Genomic DNA, 14,726 nt, shown 5'->3' with positions numbered 1-14,726 from the left:
TTATTAAGCCATAACATGGAATGCAGTTCTGATACATGCTACAACATGGATGAACCTTAAAAGCATTACACCACGTGAAAGCAGCCGGTCACAAAAGGCCACATCTTGTATGATTTCCTTGATATGAAATATGTAAGATGGGCAGACCCATGGAGATAGAGTAGATCAGTGGTTACCAGGGGCTAAGAGGCTGGCAAATGGGAGAGGGGTGGCCGTTAATAGGCACCTGATTTCTTTCTGGGGTGATGAAAATGTTCTGGAACTAGATGGTGGTGATAGTTGCACAACCTGGTGAATATACTAAAAACCACTGAATTATACGCTTTTATTTATTTATTTATTTATTTATTTATTTATTTATTATTCATTTATTTGAGAGAGAGAGAATGAGAGGCAGAGAGCACGAGAAGGAGGAGGGTCAGAGGGAGAAGCAGACCCCCCGCCGAGCAGGGAGCCCGATGCGGGACTCGATCCCGGGACTCCAGGATCATGACCCGAGCTGAAGGCAGTCGCTTAACCAACTGAGCCACCCAGGCGCCCAAATTGTATGCTTTTAAAAGGTGAATTTTGTGGTATGTGAATTGTGGTTTTGAAAGAATCCAGATTTAAGTTAAGTACAAGGTTACTGGCCGTCTCCACTCTCAGGCTGGCCCCAGCACCCCTGAGAATGGCCTCTTCCCATAGCCTCAAGTTTTTGTCTGTCTTTTTTTTCCCCCCAAATTATATCTCCAGTCTGTCTTGGCAGCAGTAGGTTCCTGGTGCCCTGAAGATAGTTTACTGGTTGGAATCCTTATTCCCTCTATCTTTCCATGTTATACAAGGTCAAGTCCACTGCAGCCCCAAGAGGTGGTTTTCAAAGGCCCTGTCAGGTTGCAAAGGTCATGGACATAGCCAGGTTGGCTAAGGGTTGGGTTTAGTGTAGAAAGCCTAGGAGACCCCCTGGAAGGCATTTGGCCAGGATGTAGTGGCAGCTCCAGTGAGCTGGGTGTTGTGTTATTGGCTTTTGTCCTCTGTCATTTCTCTCTGTCTCTACCTCTTGTGTGCATCCTGCATCCAGAGGTCTCCACAGGAGAGGCTTTGGTTCGCAGACCCCTCTAGGCTGGAGCTCCTGAAGAGTGCACACATTAGATAGATCCGTATGCAGAGGGGGCCCCTGGGGCTGCTGCCCTAAGGAGGAACTGCGTGGGGTAGGAGATCAGGTTCTTTTTTCTAGTTTGCAAAGTGCTTCTCAGAGGTAAGGAAAGCATTTATCAAAAAAGAGATAAGGACGGAGAAGATACCATCTAGGAAGTCGGCCTCCCTAATAACTGGACAATCCCAGGTACATAAAAAGCCACACCTAAAATCCTCAAGCGTTCCCTGCATGCCCTTTATATGCCAGGCATAGAGTTATAGTAACAAATGTGACAGAGAACATGAATGAGGATGGCCCCTGTCTTCTTGGAGCTTATTATCATCTAGGGAATTTACTAACCATTTGTTAGAAATTCAACAAAGGGGCGTGGGGGGCGCCTGGGTGGCTCGGTGGGTTAAGTGACTGGCTCTTGGTTCGGCTCAGGTCATGATCTCAGGGTTGTGGGATTGAGCCCCGAGTGGGGTTCTGTGCTCAGCACGGAGTCTCCGTGAGATTCTCTCTCTTCTTCTACCTCTGCCCCTCCCCCTGCTCACTCTAAATAAATAAATAAATAAATAAATAAAATCTTTTTAAAAATTCAACAAAGGGAGGAGGATAGGCGAGAATGTGGGGACCTAAGCTGGTCCAGAGCGTCAGCGACGACGGCCGTCAGAGGCATATTAATAGCCGGGCAAGAGGCTTGGCGGCGGGGAGGTGGCACGTTCCTCACCTGCCCAATGGCCTTGGGGTGGAAGCACCTTGGTGAGGCGGAGGCTGTGGCGGAGGCGGGGTGGGGGCGGCGTTTACTGTGTCCGCGTGTGATTTCAGGTGCACAGATCCAACCGTCCAATCATCTGCAAGGGCTGCAGAAGAACCTTCACGAGTCACCTGTCCCAGGGCCTGCGGCGCTTTGGGCTGTGTGACAACTGCACGTGTGTTACCGACACACACGACGAGGAGGACGAGCTGATGCCCATCAACCTTAGCCTGGTGGAGGCTTCGTCGGAAAGCCAAGAAAAGAGTGACACGGACAATGACTGGCCAATCTACGTGGAGTCTGGTGAGGAAAACGACCCCGCCGGAGAGGATTCTGATGACAGACGGCAAATTCGGCCCTACTTGTCAGATCGAGAGACACTTACGTAGCAGTAAATTTTAGTGGGGGAGAGGTTTTAGAATTGGTTGTTGCTTATTCTGCATTCGAAAGCCGCCATTTGTCCAATTTTGTGGGACCCCGAGGGGAGCATTTTTTTCGCTGTTCCTCTACTTGCATTTTTGTTAGATTACATAGCGAAGGTTGGATCTTGTGAGTCGAAGGACTAATGACTGCTTAGTGGAATGCCCTTGGTTTCAAAGGGCTTTGCTGAGTTAATTCTGAGGGAGTCAAGGCTGGCCCCAAGGCTCCCCATTCTTCCTGTCGTGCACCCAGACTCTGGTTAGGAGAGAGATAAGAAAATCTCCATGCTTGTTTTCATATTGTCTCACTCATCTACATTCCTTTCTTGTCAGCCTTTTTCTCTGTAAAGGTGGGCAAGAATAGCTTGAGACCAGTCTCTCTTTTGCCAAGCCTCTCCTAATGGATTCCATATTTTAGTTTTCTGGTGAAGTCTTAAAGAGAAAGCTTCATGACATTAGGTAGGCAGGGATGTTCGGCTACATGATCGTAAAGGTACTTTTTAACTCTAAGGCTGCAATTTTAATGGCTGGGAGTATTTATGTGCACACAAACATGGAAATGAGCTGAGAGGCTCCTGGGGTACTCTGACTTGCCCAGCTGTATTAAACTTTGTTAGCCCTGGGAAGGGAGCCTGTGAGCCCAGGTCTGGGCGGTTTCCCTGTCTCATTTGGTATTTAACAATTCTACACACACAGATCACCTGTTTTGTGATCATAAAACAAGTCATTTGGGCGAAATTCAAAATACTCCTGCTTTTTCCAGCCATTTTCCAGAGTCACTGTTGTGGAGCGTGGAAATATGGCCACTGCTGAGTTTTCTACTTTGATTATGAATAGAGCTTTAATTGGAGGGAAAGTGCAAGCCTATATAAACAAGTTATATTTCTAAATTGTTTACCCTCTGGAGGGAAAGAGAAGGTTGGTAGAAGAACAGGTTTTTAAAACCATTCTGCTTTTCCCTCTGGAGGGAAAGAGAAGGTTGGTAGAAGAACAGGTTTTTAAAACCATTCTGCTTTTCACCCACTTTGCAGCCATGTGGTTACTCTAACAGAAGAGGCTATACTTCTTTAAAAGACCGAAGAGCAGGAAATATTAAGGATTAAAGATATTTAAGGCACTTTCATAATTTTGTCTCATGTTAAAGTATCCAAAATGGGCTTTGAAGGAAATCACTTTTTCTTCCTTTGAGTATAGTTGTGTTTCAAAAGGTGGCAAAACCACCTTTCTTTCTGCCTCCTGAACAAAAAAGCCAATAAAAAACATTATAAATTGGCTTGTGAGTGTTAGTCGTTGAAGAGTTCAAAAGGTGTTTAAACCATACTTCTCAATAGAAGTGAGAACTCCAGAATAGTGTTAGTCAAACTGTGACCCCCAGACAGCTGGCCTGTGAATTCTTTGATACCAATCCACACAGTAGGACCACCTGTTGGCCTGCAGTAGATTAGAAATTTTAAAAATGGTCTTTTGCCACAGATAGTTTGAAAATTATTGTTTTAGATCAAGATTAACAAACCGGAAATTATCAAGGACCAGAAACACTTTTCATTCCTGAAATGGAAATATTAGCTGTTCTTTTCAAGGAGGGATCTTAGCAAAAAGGAAATCTAACTGGTTGTGTAGAAGGTGTGCTTTGCAAGGAGTTTTGTTTGATATTTTTGCTCTGTTTAAATTATTTCTAGTGGTTTTTTTAAATTTTATTTTTAAGTAATCTTCACACCCAACATGGGGCTCGAACCCACAACCCTGAGATCAAGGATAGCATGCTCCACTGACTGAGCCAGCCAGGTGCCCCATTTCTAGTGTTTTAATGTGACTTTTCTACCTCACAGTTCAACTTCTCTGCCCGCTTTCTCTGAGAGCAAAGATCCTCCTCAGTGACTCTATGACCTGATCATATCCCTGGGTGCAAAGTAAATTTACATTAGCAATTCCACTGTAAGACAGTGAATTTTACCTTTGGCAATGTCTGGAGACAGTCTCAATTGTTACAACTCAGGGCAGGGGGCTGCTGGCGTCTGGATAAGGTTGCTGCTAAACATCCTACAATGCATAGGACGGCCCCTTAGAACAAAGAATTATCTAGTCCAAAATGTCAAGTGTATCAAGGTTGAGAAACCTGACCATAACATAAAGTGAGATTTAAAAAAAATTTTTTTAAAAGATTTTATTTATTTATTTGACAGAGAGAGACACAGAGAGGGGACACAAGCAGGGGGAGTGGGAGAGGGAGAAGCAGGCTTCCCGCTGAGCAGGGAGCCCAATGCAGGGCTTGATCCCAGGACCCTGGGATCATGACCCGAGCCGAAGGCAGATCCTCAACAACTGAGCCACCCAGGCACCCCTAAAGTAAGATTTTTTTAAATGACCTTTAATGAGTGAGCTTAATTTTGTGTTATATTTTAGGTTACCTTTTACCTTCATAATATTTAGTAGGCCCTTATGCTCCCATTTCCAAGGTTTGGAAAATAGTGGAATTAGTAAAATGGGGAGCTGAGGCCAAATTGTTCATAACTTGCCCAAGCTCTGACTTGGTCTGTGATGTGGAAACTTAGAAATTCTGATCTCATACTCCTAGAATGATTACTAGGCTCTGGTCATTCTATTACATTTTAAAGTAGCAAAATCATGGGAGGAAAATGGAACATGAAGCTTAATATTTAAATGATTCTTTTTTCCGTAATGTCTCCGATTGTTGCCTTCCTGGTTGGCTGTTTTGAGTTTGGGTGTTGACATTAGTACTAACTGGATTGCTGAATTCTATCACTTTTAATGGAAATAATGACTTTGTTTGGACTATTAGATCGTAAACTGTCCTCTGTTTTAAATTTATGTTCACATTTGGTGGTCAGTATTTATAACTGCACAGTGCCTGAGGTTTAATTAATGGAGTTGGTGATATTTTTATAAGTAAATTCATCGTTGGGCCCAACACAGACCGTTAAGGATTCATTTTATATCTGGCATCTTTCTGGCACTTTCAATCCAAGTTCACAAAGGGATTCTTTGTCTTATATTAGATACGTTGCATGGGCAGGAACAGAATTCTTACTTGTAATGGAATTTTAAAATGGCATCCCTGGGAAGTTGTTTCTCTTGGGGGAAGGGGACATGCTTTCATAGCAAGGGTTGGAAAGGAATGTAAATAAGGCCTGTATCTGTAATAGACTAAGAAATGACATAGAGCAACATGACTGCTGGTCATTTGACAGATAGATGCCATTTTGATGTAAATATTTTGGTGGTTGCTACCTGGTGGTCTGCAAAATGTGAAATTGAGTATTCTGGAGCTTCAGAATACGTGATGGGTTTTTATTGTCGTTCATCGATGTTGTGAACAAAGCCACACGTTGGCTGCATGTGCTGATTCTGAGGGCAGTGGGAAGACTGGAGTGGCCTGTGGTCATCTGAGTTCAGACTGCTTCATTGGATTGAGAAGTTTGGCTTGTGTGTCTCTTGTGCATTGACGATAGAATTACCTCTGTGAAATCTAGTGTTAACAGGGTGGGGAGGGGCAGAGGGTTGGGTGTGAAGTTTCTATTGCACTCTCTTTTGAGCTTTACCACAGTCCTTCCTGTTGCTGTTGGTCTCTTGTAGCTTGCCTTGTGCTTTCGTGCTGTCTTCCAGCTCCAGAGAGGGCCCTTTATTCAGTCGCTTGTGATGGGCAGCGTTTTCGTGGATTTTTGTTCAGGATTTCTGCTAAATATTGCTATGCTCCTCAAACCTTTCATTCTAGTGCGGACAATGGAATTCTTTTCATCAGAGAATGCTTCTGTAGAGAGAAATGAAAAGTGTTTTGTTTGGCAGGAGTAGTTTGGTTGTTTTCCAACGTGCCCCTGGTTTTAAAAGGTGACACTAACTCACACCATTGCGATCAGATGATATGGGACCTTCATAACTGGAGGACTTCCAGCATCTGTTCTGACCCCCGGGGAGATTATTTCGCTACCCCCAATTCTTCATTGACAATTGTGGTTTGGGGGAGTGATTTTTATATCCATCGTTTGACTTTTGGATATTTGTCAGTAGCATATTAAAAACCAGGGTGGTTAGGGTGGGATTACGTGCTTGGTGGGAGAAGGCTTAGTAGGAACAAGCTTGGGGATTTTAAGGAAGGCGTCAACTGGAGCTATATGTCTTGGTGACACATAATGGAGATGGATTGTCTGTCATGCAGACAGTGACAGGTGTGATCATGATTTTGGAGGAAGCAGAAAACCATGCCAGACAGTTTCACATCTCTCATCGTCCCTGTGGAGCATCTAAACAAAACAAAACACGAAGCTGATAGTACCACAGTGGTCTACTTAGGCTCAACTGAGCATTTAGAAACATTCACACTCATGAACTGCCACCCTCGGCCTCAAAGGCACTTAGAAGGATACAGGACAGGAAGTGCCGCTCGCCAGGAGGGCAGAACCAGATGTCGCTCTTCTGTCGGAGTCCCCAAAACTGTCCGTGTGTCATAACCTAGGTGCAAGGAGACAGACCCACATCAGACAAGTATGGAAGCTATCCTGGCTTAAAAGCCTCTTGTCTCATGGGAGCAAGTGTCCATTATAACAACCCTGTAGACATAGTTTCCAGGGTCCCTGCAAGAGATACGTCCGTTCCAAGGGTCACTGTACCTGTGGCTTCCTATCAGGTAGACTTAGATTCTCCCAGTCTGGATGCAGTTTACCAACTAGGGATCCTTTTTTTCCACGTGTAATGATGCCAGCAACATAGCTGATACGCTGTTCTTTATTAGGTTGCCGGGGGAACAGAGCTAGAAAGTTAACCGAAGGTCAAATTCTCCTGTGGAAGGAGTAAAAGGTTCTCTTGATCCATTACCAAACAGTATGCTGAGCAATTGCACAACGGATACCCCACCTCGTTCCTAGAAAATGTAGCCAGAGGAATTTCCTCCTAAAATAGAGCCAACACCAACTCATCTTCCTCTCTTGAAGAGTGTTCGTTCTTTGTGTTTAGCTGCTTCTGGTTCATACACTGTGGGCAGATTCTGCTGAGGTGTGTGTAAGAATTGGATAAATAGTCAAAGCGGTCCCACCAAAATGTCATACATCCTGTAATAGGATCCATCCTATCATAGGATCCATCCTATCATAGGCAGGCATCGTATGACATGCTACAAGGACACTATTGGATGGAAATTTGTGGGGATTCCATCAAATCACACATTGATGGGAACCTATGTTCTCCTGCCAGCCCCCGAACACAGGCTGTGGGTGGAGAGGTCTCTTACTGCTCTCACGTGGTGCCACTCTTGCTTTGCTTCTGCTGCTCTTGGAAGATCAGCAAGTGGATATAGCTGGCTGTCTACCCAACAGTTATTTATGGAGTCCTTCCTAGGTGTCAGGCCCTAGGGGTACATCAGGGAACAAGCAAAATCCCTGCCCTCGAGGAATTTGCAGTGAGTGAAGAGGGAGACTAGCAGTTAAGCAGTTACAACACAGGTTTGGGTGTGACAGTGGGCAAGGATGAGAAGGGTGTGCTGAGATGCTTGGGTAGAGCACTGAGCCCAGTCTCAAAGCCTCCAAGAAGGCTCTCTTGTCTAAGCTACTGTTACCGTGGTCCTTCCCATCCAGTAAACTTCTGTTTATCTTGGGATATAATTTACAAGCAGTTTAAATAGTTTCTGCCTTTTCCTGCCTTTTCCAAACATGGTGGCTTTAGACATTAACAATGTTTAAATGACCTATTTTATTCAGGGATGTAAAAATATTATAAGCATTTCAGAATATCCTAGTCTTTAGAAAAAAAAAATGCATCGGATGCTATGGTTTTCTTATTAAAACACCACCACCACCACCACCACCAAATAACTTTGCATGATCTTGATCCAGTGTGATAAGATAGAACAAGGTATTTTTTACTGTGACAGATGTGGAGGAGCCCCAGTGCCTCTGGATTGAGTCTTGGCTGGCCATGTAAGTGAGTTAATACCCCAGAAACCAGATAGATAGGGAACAGAACACATACAATCAAATAATTTGAGAAATAGAAGGGACTTTAAAGATAGTCTACTCCAACTCTATTTTACAGAGATGAAATGACTAGTTCCTGGTTCCCCCACAGCTGGGTAGGGTCAGAAACCAGTTCCTGCCAGGCCAGTGTTGATAATAAACATGTTGGGGCAGGCAGCAAAGACCATCCATAGCTAGCATTAGTTTCCTTGAGTATCCATCAGACTGAAATCACAGAAGACGAAAATGCTGTTTCAGTCTCATGTGACTTTATGTGATCGTGGCCTGCATTCTTGTAGTGCTTAGACAGGGAGGGGGAAATCACATGTGGAGAATGGGGGAGTTAATTTAATTTAATTTCTTTTTTTTTTTTAAAGATTTTATTTATTTATCTGAGAGAGAGAGTGAGAGAGAGAAAGAGCACAAGAGGGGGGAGCGGGAGAGGGAGAAGCAGACTCCCTGCCGAGCAGGGAGCCCGATGCGGGACTCGATCCAGGGACTCCAGGATCATGACCTGAGCCAAAGGCAGTCGCTTAACCAACTGAGCCACCCAGGCGCCCTAGTTAATTTAATTTCTTTGCCTGTAATACCCACACATGTCTGAACAACATAAACCACCATCAACACACACACACACAGCAAATCAAAATCTTTATTGCCCACTTATTTAATATGTATTATGTATTTGATTTTAATGTATTTTTGTTTGTAAAAAGTTTCAAAACTAAAATATACACAACATTATCTTGAACTTGCTTTTGCAAACCTCTCTTAAGTGATTTTTGAAATATAAATTGGGCATGAGTCGGGGAAGTTGACAAGGACAATCTTATTTGAAACAAAAACCACATATTTGGGGGCCCCTGGGTGGCTCAGTTGGTTAAGCATCTGCCTTCAGTTCAGGTCATGATCCCGGAGTCCTGGGATCGGGCCCTGCATCGGACTCCCTGCTCAACGAGGTGTCTACTCCCTCTCCCTCTCCGTCTGCCGTTCCCCCTGCTTGTACTCACTCTCCCTCTGTCAAATAAATAAAATCTTAAAAAAAAAACCCCAAACCCCCAAAACCACATATTTTAAATCAGCCGCACAGATAATATATTATGGTATTGAGTGAAAATGTATTTTGGGCATTTCTTGGTTCAGTGGATTTTAATAAACTTACTGCAAAAGCTAATTTTATTTAAAGGTCTGTGATAATATAAAATAGTTATTAGTAAAACAATTAACCACTTTATGATCTAAAAATACTTAGAAGCAGTGATCTTAGTTTTTTTTTTTTTTTTTTTTAAGATTTTATTTATTTAACAGAGAGAGACATAGCAAGAGCAGGAACACAAGCAGGGGGAGTGGGAGAGGGAGAAGCAGGCTTCCCACAGAGCGGGAAGCCCGATGTGGGACTCGATCCCAGGACCCTGGGATCATGACCTGAGCCGAAGGCAGACGCTTAACGACTGAGCCACCCAGGCGCCCGCAGTGATCTTAGTTGTTAATGAAGTATTTATCAAGTTTGGGATTGAAATTAATACAAATCATCTTTAATTTGGTTAAATCAATCTAGGACTAAATAGGAAATAGTCTCAAACTAAAATTTTTTTAGAAGATTTTATTTATTTATTTGAGAGTGTGAGGACTAGAGAGAGAGAGAGAGCACAAGCAGGGAGGAGGGGTAGAAGGAGTGGGAGAGGCAGACTCCCTGCTGAGCAGGGAGCCTGATGTGGGATTCGATCCCGGGACCCTGGGATCATGCCCTGAGCCTGAGGCTGACGCTTAACTGACCGAGCCACCCAGGCACCCTCAAACTAAATTTTTTAGAAGTGTTTATTCATTTATTTATTAGAGAGAGAGAGAGAGAAAGAGCGCACACGTGAGCTGGGGGAGGAGCAGAGGGAGAGGGACAAGGAGACCGCCTGCCACCAAGTGCAGAGCCCTACATGGGGCTCAATCCCACAACCCTGAAATCATGACCTTAGCCGAAATCAAGAGTTGGTCACTTAACTGACTAAGCCACCCAGGCATCCCTCAAACTAAATTTTTTTTTTAAGATTTTATTTACTTATTTAACAGAGTGAGACACAGCGAGAGAAGGAACACAAGCAGGGGGAGTGGGAGAGGGAGAAGCAGACTTCCCGCAGAGCAGGGAGCCTGATGCGGGGCTCAATCCCAGGACCCTGGGATCATGACCTGAGCTGAAGGCAGATGCTCAACGACTGAGCCACCCAGGAGCCCCTTAAACTAAATTTTTGTTTTGATTTACATAAAATCAGATTGAGTTACCCTAGTGACAAGTTTATAATAGAAACAGCCTCGTCCAAGTGTAAGAACAAGTCTTTTTTTTTTTTTTTTTTAGATTTTATTTATTTATTTTAGAGACAGAAAAGAGCATAGCAGGGGGAGGCCTGGAGGGGGCGAGAGTGGAACGGGGAAAGAATCTCAAGCAAACTCCATGCTAAGTGTGGAGCCTGATGCAGGGGCTTGATCTCAGGACTCCCAGATCATGACATGAGCTGAAACCAAGAATCAGATGCTTAACCAACTGAGCCACCCAGCTGCCCCAAGAAAAAGGCTTTTTTTTCTTTATTTCTCATTTTGTCTTCAGAAACCAATGCAATTTAACTAGTTTCTGTACTTTGAGAACTTAAAATTGACCTATGTTAGATAACTGGGAATTTTGGAATGGCTAAGTTTAAAATGGGTAAGTCACTTTTAGAATGAATGAAATGAATTGAGGATTGATCCCCTCAAATGAATGTGTTAATAATCTGTCATAATTTAAAGTTAGTTCACTGTTTTTCCCAGTGCCATTATTTTATGTGAAATTCTAATGAGGAATTCTATGAATAAGACATTAGATAGGGGGCGCCTGGGTGGCTCAGTTGGTTAAGCAACTGCCTTCGGCTCAGGTCATGATTCTGGAGTCCCGGGATCGAGTCCCGCATCGGGCTCCCTGCTCGGTGGGGAGCCTGCTTCTCCCTCTGGCCCTCCCCCCTCTCATGTGCTCTCTGTCTCTCTCATTCTCTCTGTCTCAAATAAATAAATAAAATCTTAAAAAAAAAAAGACATTAGAAATAGAAATAGAAAGCTATTAAATAGAGCTCTAAACAGAGCAACTTCCATCAAACATCTTTTCATACCTTTCTGTCCCATGGTGTTAGGACCAATTACTTCCTTAAATGAGACAGTTTCTGGGCAGAGAATCCCAAGGCAGGACATTTAGATTCTGTGAAGGAAGACTACCTACTCCTTGACGAGTGGGTAAAACAGAATGCAATATAAGCCAAAACTAATGGCAGACAACAGAAAAATCAGAGAAGACACAACCGTTCTAAGCCCTGAGCTCTATGGCCACACACTTTGCAAGAACAGAAGGAAAATAGAAAACTTGGAAACTGGGAAGTTTCCCAGTGGATTAATTCCTCTTACAAAGGCACTTGTCAAAACTGCTATCTCTCTTTCTCTCTCTCTCTCTCTCTCTCACACACACACACACACACACACACACACACACAAAAGATGGAGAGAGAGATGATGAAGTTGGAAATGGTTCTAACCATTAAAACAATAGCAACTGATACATTTTTTTAAGGCGTGGGAAACTTTCTGCTTTTTGGAGCTGAGTTGGTTTTTGTGTAAAAGTGGCTGTGTACCAAGTCTGTTTATATGATTCATTGTTGTCTGGGTTGTGTGTTGTTTTGCTATTTTTACTTTTTATATATAAAGGACTAAAAATAGAGAATAAAGTAATAAATTGGTAGATATAATCTATATCATATAGATCTAAGTTCTCATTTCTGTTGTCTCAACATTCCATGTTTAATATAAACCTTTAAGACATATGTGCATATTTTTGTTTCAGGAATTATTTCTGCTTAAACAACAGTGTCAAATATTTATCTTTTAAAGACAGGAAGTTGGTTCAGTTTTAGCTATATATTGATATAATTCTACATTTTTTGAAAATGTTGAGGCTGGTTTTATTTAAGAGTGGCTGGGCTTACTGCCAGCTCTTGAGAAAACCTATAGATTTTTTTTAGAGTCTCCATAACAATTAGAACTGCTAACACTAAATACACTTTCCATCTGTTTGAAGACTCATTAACTTTATTTAATAACAGAAAAAAAAAAAAAAAGACTATCCAAAACAGAGGTTGGGCCAAATCCCACTTGCTGCCTATTTTTTTGCAAATACAGTTTTATTGGAACACAGACACACCCATTCCATTCCTTTCCACATTGTATATGCCAGGTTTTGAGCTACAATGGCGAAGTTGAGTGATTGTGACAGACATCTTTCATCTGCAAAGCCCCAAATCGTTCCTGTCTGACATTTTACAGAGAGTTTGCATACCAGTGATCTAGAATGTTGGTTGGGACAAGAGATCTGTTATTCCTCATGTAGGGTAGGTGGGTAGGTGCCACCAATCACCCGTGACGCTCACCCCCCCCCCCCCCCCGTGAGCGTCACTAGGATTAAACCAATCTGGTATGTATGGACCAATCTGTGAGCATCACTAAGATTTAAACATGTCTAGTAGATATGAGGATCAGGGAAGGGATGCAGCTGTTCTGTATGAAGTTTTTTGGGGGAAGTCTCTGGAAATATCTCACCAGGAGAAAAGATGGTCACTTGGCTCAGCTCCAGGGAAGTATGTCGGAGCCTTCAGTGTGAGAGCTATAGGCAGAAACTAAAGAAGCATGATCTTAAATCTTGGTGAGAAGCTGGGAGCTCAGACTGCACTGCTTTGAACACCTGCCAAAAGCATGAGGCAGAGCTGGAAGGTAGGAGCACTGACTGCCCTGCATTTCGCAACTCTGCACATCCTCCATCCTCCATGTGTCCTTAGCCCAGCTAAGGCAAGAGAGATTAAATCCAGCTGGATGGACCCTGTTGGTGAGCACTGCAGGCTGCTAGGATTTCAGCTTTTTCAAGCACCTACAGATTGAGCAGCAGACATCAGAGCACCTGTCTTGGGGCACTCTTGGCTTCAAGGAACAGACACTCAAGCAAGCTGAAGGCAATGGCTCTCAGTGTGGTCCCAGAACCAGCAGCATCAGCATCATCCCAGGGGGATTCTGATGCAAACTAAAGTTTGAGGGCAGTTTTAAAAAGATTTGTTTCAAGATTAAAATGAGGGATTTTATGAGCATCCTAGGTGAGAAAATCAGCAGATCACCTGGAATTAACAAGAACCGAGACTGCTCCTGATTTCTCACAGTCCTTGTCCATGCTCCTTGGCTCCTTCTCTCTCCCAGTGTGTGAAGTTCCCCAGCCACTCTTGGAAGATTAGCTTTCTTCTGCTCACTCATCAAGCCCTAAATGGCTGCCTCACCCTGACCTGACCACTGCTTTGTCCTTCAGGTAAAATCCTCCAAAAGAAAACACCTCAGTTTCTGCTCAGCAAAAATTGGGTTCTCTGGGGTCACATTGCACCTTCGGTCAGGCAGCAGAGGGCTCTGACCAAAGGGTTAGGGTGGAACGGGGGCGTGTGTTATTTGGAAGCTGGGACTGGATTGTGGTATAGGGGATAGATCCCCTGAGAAGAGGCCCTGGAGAGGGCAGGAATATTGACCTATATGTCTCCTATATCAGGAAAATCAAGACAGACAGGAAATTTTACTGGAGCATGTGTTGTATACCTCCAGGAGCTGCCAGAATCAATGGGGAGAAAATTGCAGGTGGCTGTAGGGTTTTCCATTAGTAGGGGAGCAAAAGTCTATTCAGTTATACATACCCAAAAGAGCTGAATTTGAAAACAGGTGCTCAAACAAAAACTTTTACCCAGATGGAAACGAACATAGGGGCTCTATTCACAATAGCCAAAAGGTGGAAACACCCAAATGTCCACCAACTGCTGAATGGATAAACAGAATGTGGTATATGCGTAGAGTGGGATGTTCTTCACCCATTCAAAGGAATGAAGTTCTCATACATTCTACAGCATGGATGAATCTTGAAAACATCATGCCAGGTGAGAGAAGCCCGTCACAAAGGACATCCGATTGTTTAATCCCACTTACATAAAATGTCCGGAATAGACAAATCCATAGAGACAAGAAGCAGAGTGGTGGTTGCCAGGGGCTGCGCGGGGAGGAGGGAATGACTGCTAGTGCGTGCAGGTTTCCCTTCCAGGCAAGGACAAAGTTCTGGAACTAATAGTAGTGACGGTTGCACAACACTGTGAGTGTATTTAGTATCACTGAGCTGTCCTTAAAATGATAGGTTTTATGTTATGTGTATTTCACCACAATCTTTTTTCTTTTTTTTTAAAGTCTGTTGACTTGGTGGTTCTGGGGCTTCCGGAGGTGTTCACGCCAGAGGGCCGGCGGGGTGATGGGGCTGCGGAGGGGCCCGGAGCCTCCCTGCGGGCGGAGGGCGGCGGCGGCCCCGCACCCCCGGGAGCCGGGAGGGCGGCGGGAGGCGCAGAGGCGGCCGGGCGCCATTTGCAGCCCCGGGCGCAGAGGCGGCGGCGGCGGCG

At 43.9% G+C, this 14,726-nt stretch overlaps 1 protein-coding gene across 1 annotated transcript in view; it reads left to right on the top strand.

Annotated features, from left to right (window-relative positions):
* Window positions 1-3,945, top strand: part of ZBTB8B (zinc finger and BTB domain containing 8B) — a 17,441-nt gene extending 13,496 nt beyond the window's left edge. The window contains exons 3-4 of the mRNA XM_035020196.1: window positions 1,943-3,208; window positions 3,269-3,945. Of these exons, the coding sequence (XP_034876087.1) occupies window positions 1,943-2,260 (318 nt within the window). The 3' untranslated portion in view covers window positions 2,261-3,208; window positions 3,269-3,945. The remainder of the gene's footprint in view (window positions 1-1,942; window positions 3,209-3,268) is intronic.
* Window positions 3,946-14,726: the final 10,781 nt, after the last annotated feature.

This window comes from Mirounga leonina, unplaced genomic scaffold, assembly GCF_011800145.1.
Source record: "Mirounga leonina isolate KUSES-001 unplaced genomic scaffold, KU_Mleo_1.0 Mir_173, whole genome shotgun sequence".
Lineage (NCBI taxonomy): Eukaryota > Metazoa > Chordata > Mammalia > Carnivora > Phocidae > Mirounga > Mirounga leonina.
The sequence above is the reverse complement of the archived record's forward strand: the minus strand, read 5'-3'. Positions and strand labels throughout refer to the sequence as shown.